Below are 11,184 nucleotides of genomic sequence, written 5' to 3'. Positions count from 1 at the left end.
TGAGCAAAAATATAGAGCATAAAATACACTCTTCTAAATGTCTGAATGCTACAGAAATGCTCATTGTGAATAGTGCTTCTGTTTAACATGTAATTTCCCAGCCTCAAAGAGAAGGGATACAGAGAATTAGGACAAGAGAACTGTGAATTTTAAAAGGCTGCTGCTGAGTAACTGAGCCTTGCCTCCCCCACTTCTCCATCCAGCCTTTAGAGGGCTCAGAAAACTGCCTCCCTTACCAGGAAATGCTCTTGTGTTGCAAACCTGCTAACCAAAAGAAAGATCAACACCAAGGAGCGATGGCTGAAATCCTGGCCCCACTCAATCATCATGGTTTTATACTATTGATAGCAGTTGCATTCATCTCACTGTCTCCATGTCAGGCAACCAGGGCTGGACTGGTTGTTTAATGTGTTAAATTATCAGCAAGCATCTCCTACTGACGGTCTGTTTCCTAAACTGAAGTCAGAATTTGGCTGTGAATTTACAGGAATATGTAAAGAATAAATGTCTAGCTGTACAGATGTGAAGAAAATCTGAAAAATGAGACCAAATGAGGTAAGTCTGCAGAGAGCCCAGAACAAAGTGACATGAGAACTTCCCTATTCTCATAGCAATGGTTTAATCAGGTAACACCGATAATTTAAATACTAACACTGTTAATTATTTCCATGAGGAGTTGTTCACCTGGGAAAGATTTGCCATTCTCTTCAACTAGTCTTGTTATAGGAGGCTCCACTGAAGTGCTTCAGATCAGATTTGGCTTCTTTGCAAGCAGTATAACCTAAAAGTTTGTTTTATGCAAAGGCACAATTTTATTCTTTATGTTTGATCTGGCGTGTGCAGAATGCCAAAGTTCTGACTTCCCTGTTAAAAGGTGGGAAGGAAACTCAAAAGGAAAGCTCCTTTTGGAGAATTACTTTTCTGTGGAATCAGTGATCCAAACTGAACTACTCTACAGCCACACGATTGAAAAGAAGGGCAGCACATTGCCAGGCAGCCAGGAGGGATGCGCTCAGTGAGAGATAGCAGAAAAGGACTTCCAGCTTGCACTGGAATTTAGGATGATCGTAACAGTGTAAACAGATTTAGGATGTTGTAACACCATGGCTGTAAAGCACCCAGGTTCAGTGAAGCAAAAACTACATGGCCTGAACTCTTAAGTTTATGCAAGCTCAAACCTCCTTGTACGCTCAAAAGATGAAAGACCACGTATGTCCTTAACATAGCCCAAATTGTCCTTTTCATGGCGTGTTTTAATCCCATTAACTCATGGGTTTTTTTTCTGACACAAGAGGCAGCCCAACTTAGGAGCAGCAGCTGGCCCCATGACCTAGTGAAGCCTCAGTGGTGCCCAACGCTCACCTGGCGTTTCGGGGGTACTGCGAGCAGCCCACTTTGGCAAAAGACACCTACAGATCCGTATCAGGGAAGCATGTGAACGCTGCCAAGCCGCTTCCTCCCGTTCCCACTCCCTGTGACCGGTCCCGGCTAGGCAAAGGCACCGCAACCAAGCAGCTGACAGCAGCCTCCCTCAGGGCCAGCGACCCTGCTCCACTGTGACGGGGGGTTAGAGGCCATCCCATGATGCACCGCCGGGCGCTGAATCCGAGCCTCTCCCCATTCCGTCTTCCCCCGCTCCCCGCCGCTCCCGCGTGCGGCACGGGGTCACCGCTGGAAGCCGCCGCTGCCTGGGCAAGACGAAGAGCCATGGCTGCCGCCCTGGGAGGAGGCGCAGGTGGGTGTCACGGCCTTGTAGGGCTGCGCCGGGGGTTCGGAGCTTTGTGGGGCGGGGCCGGCTAGAACCGCGGCGCGAGGCCTGGCCGGGGCGGAGCGACTGGCGGGGCTGCGGGAGCCGTGGGGCCTTCCTGGGGCGGTGGCGCCCCTGCACCCCGCCATCTCTTCCGCCTAGGCGGGCGCGGCCAGCTGCGCCGGCGGGGCGCGGATAGGGTGAGCCCCGTGCTGCCGCGGGGCAACAGGAGCTCTACAGGCACTGCAAGGCCCCAGGGGCTCCGCTCTTGCTAATGGGAGTCGGCGTTGTGCGCTGGTGGGAACTCTTGTGTTCCCTTGTCTGGGGCAGGGCCCCTCTTGCTGTTGGCCTTGCTTTCACTTAGAATAACAGTTTTGATAAAAGCTTGTCAGAGTTGTCAGTTAATCCATCTGCCCTTTAGTCTGTGTGTGTTTTCTGTAAGTAGGTGTAATGAAGAAGAGCATGGCTCAACCTTGTGATCACTCACCAAAGTGGTCAGACTGTTTGCATTGTTAGCTTAATTGGCTACAGTGTACATAAACAAAATTAAACTTCTTATTAAAGCTAAATATCACAAAGAAATTCTCACATTTAGGAGTTGAGTTTGGGAAGAAGGTTAGGAAGGACAGCACTGATGGGTAAAACAATAAATATCTTAATATCTTGGGCATTTTTAATGTTGTTAAATATGTTGCAATGTTAAAGTTATTTTACAAAAAACCTTGGTGCTAGAGTCTGTGGTTCAGATTAGTTACATGTGATGTGGAAGCAAAGTTTGTATGCATGTTCTATCTGTGGGAGATTTGGTACTATTATGAGGACAGTAATTTAAATAAAGTGTCACTTTCGAGTCCTTTTGATTCTTGTGTTTAAAACTACTGCAAGGCGACTGAATGCGCCTTCATGTACAAAGGTATATGCAGCAAAAAACCTTCAATGAAGTGGTGAAACTGCAGTTTCGAGACTGTTTTTAGTTGTGGAGTACTGTATGTGTTTAGCCATGTACTAAGTGGGCACAAGCCGTTGTTTGTTCAGCATTAACACTATGTTTATCAATAAATGGTGCAAATTATAAATACAATCCTTGCCCCATATAAACAGCATTTGTCTAGCCTAGATGGTCACTGTGCAGCACTTGTGTTAATGAAGAAACGAAGAGGTGTCACACTTATGGCCATATGACTAGTCAAGGAAAATTCCTGTTTGAAATTGTTAGATACGTTTCTAAGACTCAGTAAAAAAGTATAGAATTTACAGGAGTGGTATATGCAACCCTTCTTGGAAAGGGACTACTGTCCAAAGTCAATGGTACTAACAAATGGGAAAGAAGCCCAGGAGTAAATGGTTGTTTGTCTTAAATGTTTTTGATCAGTTAAAGTTTTAACTGTAGAATTTAAGCTTTTTTTTTTATATTTTGGGGGAGATCAAAAGACTTTAAAATATGGCAGTACCAGCACCTTGTTTTGGTGTGGTGATTTTTATTTTGTTTTGTTTTTAAAGCTCTAATAATTGGTAAAGTAGTGCAAAATAGGTCTTGAGAAGGTAAATAGAGTGTTAATTTGATGACATTTCAGGGTAACATGAGAAAGTTTTGGCTTTGAAGATGTAGATTAAAGTTTAAATCTTCTGTAAGGCTGTGTTGCATGGCTGAAAAAGAGTGAAATGGCTGTGTTGGCTGAACATTTAGATACATTTGATGGAAGGAAGGTGATCTGTTGGACAGCATGTCTGGACTCACTGGTTATTTACAAGTTTTTAGGCTTTTGGGGAATACAGGCTTGATTCATAATAATAAAGTCTTTGTATGTATTTTTGTGACCACTTGGTGAAACTAAGTTTTCTAAGGGTGAAGGTAAAGGCTCTTTTGGTGATAGGTTTCACAAACATAAACAGGAAAGTTTTCAGGTGGTGGTATCTGGGAGTGATTCACAGCTTCATGTTACTTCACAAATTCCTTTGCTATGTAGCCAGACTCGGTTTACTTCTAATTCTAGAGTGGCTGTATTGTAGAAGTTCAAGATGTGTGTGCTAGTAATGATGAGGGACTTTAAGAGCTTACGGTTGCTTGTCAGTCTACTGATACGGTAAGACAGTGGTTCCCAAACTTCGATTCAAACTGTCATATAAAAACAGAGTCAGAGCAAACATGTTGAATGTTGGGTAACATAATCTTACTCAAAGGGTGACTGTAAAGAGAGTGGAAGCCCTCTATTCACAAGGAGCTACATGGAGAAGACAAGGGTCAATGGCTACAAGTTGCATCAGGAGAGGCTTCACTTGATAAAAGAAATACTTTTTTAATTCTGTTTTTACATAGAGAATAATCAGTCACTGGAAAAACCTTCAGGTACATAATGAAATCTACATCACTGGAGGTTTTCAAGGTGTGATTGGACAAGGGTGCTAGAAAAATTATTTCACCTAGGCTTCCTGTCCCACAAAGGTTGGACCAGATGGTCTTTCAAGGTCCCTTCCAATCTGGGCTGTTCTATGATTTAGTGATCATCTGCTTGTAGTGTAATGTAATAACTGTGTTGTGTGGATGCTGACATTTTTTTCTTGGTGTTCACTGCAATCAGCTTACAGCTAGATTTTAAGCTTATTAGGGAGAGATGGTTGTGGGATAAGCAACAAACCATTACTAAAACAAAGCAAGGAGCATGTATCTTGCTTGTCATACTGAAGTAAGGGAAAACTATTTGTAAGTTTTCTTCCTTTCAGATTAATTAACTGCTGATGAACTGCAGTAGTCTGCAAGACTTTTAGTGTAGATATTCTTGGGGTATGAATCATGACAGGGGTGGAGGAGGAGCTGAAGAGGGCTCTGTCTATACGTGTCTACCTCATATTCCCGCCGGAGGTCCTGTACTAACAGTAGCTGAACGGGTGTTTCTCTACCTCTTAGCTTGTTATGTTATTCCTCCAGCTTGAATTTACGCTGTCATCAGTTTAAGTAATCTAAGGGCTGCTGTTGTGCTTTCAGCAATTTAGTGGCTTTAAAAACCTCTTGTGAAGCGGTTGATAAAAATTGGAAAAGCTTATATACTGTTAGCACAGCAAGCACCTTTCTCTGTTGTTGTGGGTTACTGTCAGTTTCAAAGATGGACTAAAAATTCTCTAGCATGACAAATTCAGTTGAATTTGTCTTGCTTCAGGCTGTTCAACAGTAGCATACATGGGCTGGAAACAGATTCTGCATTTGTGCCTAGCTGAAGTGTGTGGAGTGCTGGCTGTATTTTGGTGTCTCTGGGTGGTGCATCCTATTTTGTTAGGTGGACTGATACAGTTGGTCACTATAACTTAGTGTGTGCATATTGCAGTAAAACTCCTTTAAGTGTCAAAGGTCTATAGCATTTGCAATTCATGAAATAAAAATACATGGTCATAGGCTAGTCTACCAGCTAAGTGCCAAAACCCATTACTGTTTGAACGAGCTTGTGGCAGGCAAATTTGCTTTAAAGCGTAGCAATTTATAATCTCTATGCTTCTTTGACAAGCTTTCACTGAAAGTCTCATTATTCTGAATGTTCTCTCAGGTCATCTAAATTAAACATACTATCACTTGTGTTTACAAAATCCAAACCATGCTTTATTGTGTCAAATACTCAACCTCAGATTTTAGGTCACACAGGGCTTGTTCTCCAGAATAATTTAAGAAGATAGTTGTTAGTGACTTGGCCAAAAAAACTCCAAGTAATGTGTTTGGTCCTGTGTTATATTCTACTGTAAGGCAGCCTCTGTTTTTACTGTAAATTTTGGTGACTGTGAAAGATGCTGAGGAGTTTCTGGAAAGTTGCAGTTTCTCATCAGTGTCCAAAGCCATTTGGCAGCTGAGTTCATGTGAATTTCATTTAAGCTCTTGGCCATCATTCACTGTTCCACATTTGTGAAGCAAAGACTTTGACATTTTTAAAATGTTTTTTCCAAGACAGATATGTTTTCAAAGCCAAGCAGACTTTGGAGTTGTGGGGTTTTTTTTGGTTTTTTTTTTGTTTGTTTGTTTGTTTGTTTTTAATTTTTTGGTTTGTTTTTTTTTTTTTGTGGCTTGATGGTTCCAGACAGCATATCTTAATTAGTTCTCTTCTTGCTTATTGTTAGCGGGCTGCTTTGCATCATAACAAACTCTCTAAAAAAAAAAAAATTGGTTTTGAGACAGTAAAAATAACTTCTGTGGAAATTATTTTTTCTACTTTGTCTCTTTGAGGAAGTTAAACTCTATAGAGTAATTTGGAAAGAAAGCATGAAATACATTAGTTGGGGACCATGTTAAGCAGTTGTTGCATTGTTATAAATACTTAAGGCTTCTGTGAGTGTTTACCAGTATAAAGGCTTTATGATGTCTGTTCTTGAACAGATAAACTAAACTGTGTTTTGAGTGTGGTATATTTGTGTTCTTTTGCATAATGCAGTAATAGGAGTGAATGTGACTCCCCCCCCCCCCCCCCCCCCTTTTAAGAATGGGTAGAGAGCTTGAGTATCTATAATAAATGGGACTGCATTTATAGTGTGCTACATAATGCCTTAGATTTACATCACAGGCATAGGAGTTCTTGTTGACCTTGTGTTTTTATTGCTGGATGCTGTCACGATTTGTTACCCAAAGTTTCCATTCAACTGATGTTAATAGTAGTTACATTTCCAGCCTATGTGTTTTAGATGTGTCTGTTCCTTGTGAAACCTGTTACTTTTCTGTATTGCATAGCAAGAGATACTGAAATTCAGTTCACTACCAGGCAGAAAAATAGTATATAAATGTATATACTCAATTCCAGAACGCTGAGGCTTTACAATACCTGTATGTTGTGTAACCTTTTACAACAAAATATAAAGAAAAATATTCCGTAGAAACCAAACTATTACATAATGATAAAATGGTAATCTGTTTTTAATCTGGAGACTTGTGCTTGAAATGCTGTCAAGTTGTCGTGTTGTGTTTCAAATGTGATACCAGGGAATGTGATAGGTCAAGATGGACTTATGTTCAGCATTAAATCTGAGCACAGAGAATTGCTATTTTTTCATGGGGTAAATAATTTTTTTCCTCTAGTTTTTTTTGTTTTTTTTTAAAATGCCTCCCTTACTCTTACTTGCTCTGCCCCAAAGCAGTGTAGCTGAGTTACTAAAAGACCTGTTGGGTAAACAGTGCGTAATATGTTTTATCCATTGAACTATTGGATCACTGTGGCATCTCCGTCTTGTTTTGGATAAGGAGACATCTTTGATGCCTGAAACTAATAGTATGTTTTATGTTCATGATAGTGTGATATTGAAGCAAAATACAAAATTTTGAACTGTTAAGGTTTATGAGACAACATGTAGTTAGTGTTCCAGAAAGTGGGCAGATGTATTTATAGGAAGACTAATGATGCAGTCATCAAATGTTTTCCTAGTTGAGAAGTCTTGGCCATCTCATTGCAGTAAAATACTCCAGCTTAGTAACAGTTGCTATGTAGGACTACCTTTTTAGGCTATATTGGTACCATTTTAAGATGTTTAAAGCTCTCCAGTGTTCTTACTGATTCACCTCCTACGCTTGTGAGACTTGACTCTGTAGCTTACGACTTCGATTTTACATAGAAAAATGATTAGTGAAGGTTTTATTGAAAGGGTATCTACAGAGTTAAAAACTGTGACTGGCATAGCCAAAGAGGAAATGAGGCTTGTATTTTGTAGTTTTCTAGTGTGGATGATTTGTTCTTATTAAGCAGTTCTGGGTATATATCATAAAACAACTGAAAAAAAAACCCCAACTGTATAGAACAACTTTTAGCATGCTGGTGCTACACCAGGGTAAGTATAAAGCAAATGGGAACATTTTAATGAAGCTTTGTGCTTCTTAAGTTCAGACTTAAGCAGGGGAGATTTAGGTTAGAGATAAGGAAGGAATTCTTTCCTGTGAGAGTGGTGAGGCGTTGGAACAGTTGACCAAGGAAGTTGTGAATGCCCCACTCCTGGCAGTGTTCAAGGGCAGGTTGGACAGAGCCTTGAGCAATCTGGTCTAGTGGGAGATGTCCCTCTGCCCATGGCAGGTGGGTTGGAACTAGACAGTTTTAAAGTCCTTTCCAACCCAGATCATTCTATGATTCTTCTGGTTCGCAGCTGGCCAGAGCCTTGTCAGGCAGACTGGCCTTCCAAAGCAGCCAGCATTAGTCAATCTCTGCAGCATCCTGCAGCTTCTCTGTCACTTTGATAATGGTGGTTTTCCTGCAGTAGGAAGAGCTATGTGGTAGATTATTTCTTTTGTTTTCCTCTATAACTGATCTGCCCTGCTTCCTTAGCCAGTTAGTGGTTTTTGGTATTTCACAGGGCTTAGTGTGGTTTGGTTTTTTGTTTGTTTGTGTTTTTTTGTTTTTTTTTTTCCCAGTCCTTCTAGTGCGGCCTGGAAGTTAGAGAGAAGGCTTAGCGTACTTAGTGATCACCTGTTAGGATCTTACAGTTGATACCCAGCTAATGTGCATACATCTTGGTAAGGTTTGCCAAGAGAGCCTTGCATTGAAAGAAGGAGCTGTACCATTGAGTTGCATCTGTTAGCAACAGTTCCTGTGTACTACTGCCTTTCTAGGCTGCACTAATGCCACTGGAAGAAACACAAAACCTCTTCCCGCTTCTACAATAAATGTTTTCCTGCTTAAAAAGCTTAAGTTCATGGATTCCTCCCTCCCTTTTTTCTTCTCTGTTCACCTCCTACGCAGTACTGAGAATTATATAGATATATAAATATGTCTTTGGCTGTTGCTGTTAGTGGTTTTGTGCTTTGCTGATGCTGAGTGTTCCTCTTTATATACAAGTTAATGTTTTACAGGCACTTAACCATGCTTGACACAAACATTGACTTGAGTTTCTTAAGGAGAAACATCCATAAATGTTATGCTGATTTTGCTGTTTACTGCTCTTTTGTTTTACTTAGACAGAAGAAAATGAAAACTTGTAGTTTTGGAAATGTAAAAAAAGTGATGCCTCACTGAGGTTTGCTAGGTATCAGATCACATTGCTGGTGTAAGGCCTGTGTCTATTGCAATACTTGCGGTCTCACAGATGATGAAGCTGGCAATGAATGCTATTTGTAGATGTGTGATTGTTGTGACCTTCTTTTCTAAAGGAGAGCTACAACCTGCTTTGGGCTCTGACAGTACTTAATGTCAAAATAGCATAATTTGTAATGTGCATTGTCACTGTCAGCTGTCAAGAACAAATAAGTATAAAAAAGCTGTCTTCCTCTGTCCCAAAGATCTTTGTGTCATTGGAATGTGATGAGACAAGGAGAGATGAGGACAGGGCAGTGGTGGGGACATAGGTGAAGCAGTTCCAATAAGCTGTGGTCACCACACACAAGTTAATTTTTGGGGCTTTCGTGTGCATCCTGCTAGACTAGTGAAAAGGGCTTTGCATGGATGCAACTCAGCTTTGGATTTTGATAGGAGTGGCTCAAAACCAAGGAATAGGTAGTGAGAAATTTGGAGGGGTTGGAAGAGCTGAGGGTTCGTGGTATTGGTATCATGATAGAGTGGAGGTCTGGCTCTACACTAGAAACTTGACAGGCATGTGAACTCTCTTTTGTATTGTTTCTTTACTAGTAGTAATACTAGGTTGTAGCGCTTGTATGGCCATGGAACTTCAATGTCTGGCCTGGAAAAGTACTATGAATTGTACTGAAGAATGATCATTTTTGCTGTAGAGAGATCTCAGCAGAGATAAAGGGTTTGGCACATAACTTTTCTAGATTTAAACCTGTTTGACTTAAAGGTCCACATGTGTAAGAATTGTGTGCTGAAGAGCTAAGATCTTCAAGTAGTGCTGGTTTATAATGCAGCTCTCTGGAGTTCTGCAAGTGGTGCCTGGCATGAAAAAATATTGTATCTTGCAAGCAAGCAGGCGTAGCTTAAAAAGAAGCTAGTTCTTCCTGATAGTGGTGTTTCAAGCTGTGTTAGTCAACATGTGGACACTGTAATTTTGGGTTGCTGCAAAAGCAATTACCTCATTACCTTAAAAATAACCCACAAACCAAAAGAAAAAAAAACACTTAGGAGGTGTTTACATCAGAACAATGACAGTGCAGGATACTTGCACCCTTAAAATGGCAATGCAGTAGAGATGCAATTGCCCAGAGAAGTTGTGACTGCCCCCTGGCAGTGCTCAAGGCCAGGTTGGACAGGGCTTTGAGCGGCTGGGACTAGTGGAATGTGTCTCTGTCCATGGCAGAGGATTGGAACCAGTTGAGCTTTAAGGTCCCTTCTAACCCAAACCAGTCTGTGATTCTGTGATGATCAATGCAGTATGGTTTTGAACGACCATAAGGAGGGCAATGTGGGGTTTGTTTTTAGTGGCATGTTTTTTGTTGTTTTTTTTTTTTTTTTATTGTGTGGTTGTGTTGGTTTTTTTTACAGATTTTTTTTTTTTTTATGGTGTTTTTTGTTTTGTTTTGTTTTTTTGTTTTTTTTTCAGTATTGGGTGAAGCTAGTAAACTTACGTCTGTGTGGCTTTCCCCTGTGAGTGAAATAGGAATTGGAATAGGAGTTTGCAGAGAAATGTAAACTGACAGTTTGTTTCAGTGGTGTTAGCCCATAAATTAGTTTAAATATAGAAGATTAGTTAAAAATATAAAAGTATCTGTAGGCAGTAAAATGGAGAACCTGCTAAAAAGTAACTCTATTTAGCTACTGTTTCAGAATAAAAGAGTTGCCACACTGGGCTTGTGTTGCATCCTAATTCCTACAGGGTAGTCTTATTTTCATAGCTATTTATGACTGAATTTTGTGGTTTGAAAGCTCTTCATTTAGTGACATTGCAAGAACTGAATTTTATATTTTTGATATTTTTACATCTTCTTAAACTTAGTTGGTCACTATCACTTGTGTTTTGATAATATGAAGGAAGAAGTGAATAGGTTTGTTGTTGCATGTGGGGTATATTCACTAAAGGATACTGGGTTGAGTTTGAAGAGCTGAAAACAGATTTGATTTTGAAGGTTCCCTGAAAAAACACACACATTTTACTTGTTCATTTTACTCGTTCAAGGAGGCAGATCCAGATAGAGTCAGGAGACTGACTGGGTATATGGCATCTTAGTGATCGTAATTTCTGACTGTCAGACTGCAAGGACTGTATTGCTCAGCCTCCTGTATTTTGCAGACCATTAAACTGCAGCGGGTTTCTCATTTAAACATAATGTTAATTTCCGCATTTGTTTGACTCTTACAGAAGTAATTAAAAGGTGTGAAAAGACACTAAATCCAGGTGTGCCTTTTCTGTTGGGCTTTAGCCACAGGATGGGAGAGTGAGGGTTGAGTGTTTCTGAAAGTGTGTGCTTCCAGTTTGCAGGTGATAGAGACATCTGGGTGTCTGAATAGAGCAACTGAGCTTTGCATTTCTTTTGCATATAAATGGAAGATTTAAGATTTTTAAGTAGCAAAATTATAATTTGCAAACTAATCTATGCA

The 11,184-nt window shown here is 40.5% G+C and overlaps 1 protein-coding gene across 6 annotated transcripts in view; it reads left to right on the top strand.

Moving 5' to 3' along the window:
• Positions 1 to 1,633: 1,633 nt before the first annotated feature.
• Positions 1,634 to 11,184, top strand: part of RBM33 (RNA binding motif protein 33) — a 103,293-nt gene continuing 93,742 nt past the window's right edge. For all 6 annotated transcript variants that reach the window (XM_057416457.1, XM_057416459.1, XM_057416458.1 and 3 more), the window contains exon 1: positions 1,634 to 1,735. In XM_057416457.1, coding sequence (XP_057272440.1) covers positions 1,708 to 1,735 — 28 coding nt within the window. In that variant the 5' untranslated portion in view covers positions 1,634 to 1,707. The remainder of the gene's footprint in view (positions 1,736 to 11,184) is intronic.

This window comes from Pezoporus wallicus, unplaced genomic scaffold (genome assembly GCF_028554395.1).
Source record: "Pezoporus wallicus isolate ANWC-B61680 ecotype Strahan unplaced genomic scaffold, APGP_CSIRO_Pwel_v1 contig_3847, whole genome shotgun sequence".
Lineage (NCBI taxonomy): Eukaryota > Metazoa > Chordata > Aves > Psittaciformes > Psittacidae > Pezoporus > Pezoporus wallicus.
The sequence above is the reverse complement of the archived record's forward strand: the minus strand, read 5'-3'. Positions and strand labels throughout refer to the sequence as shown.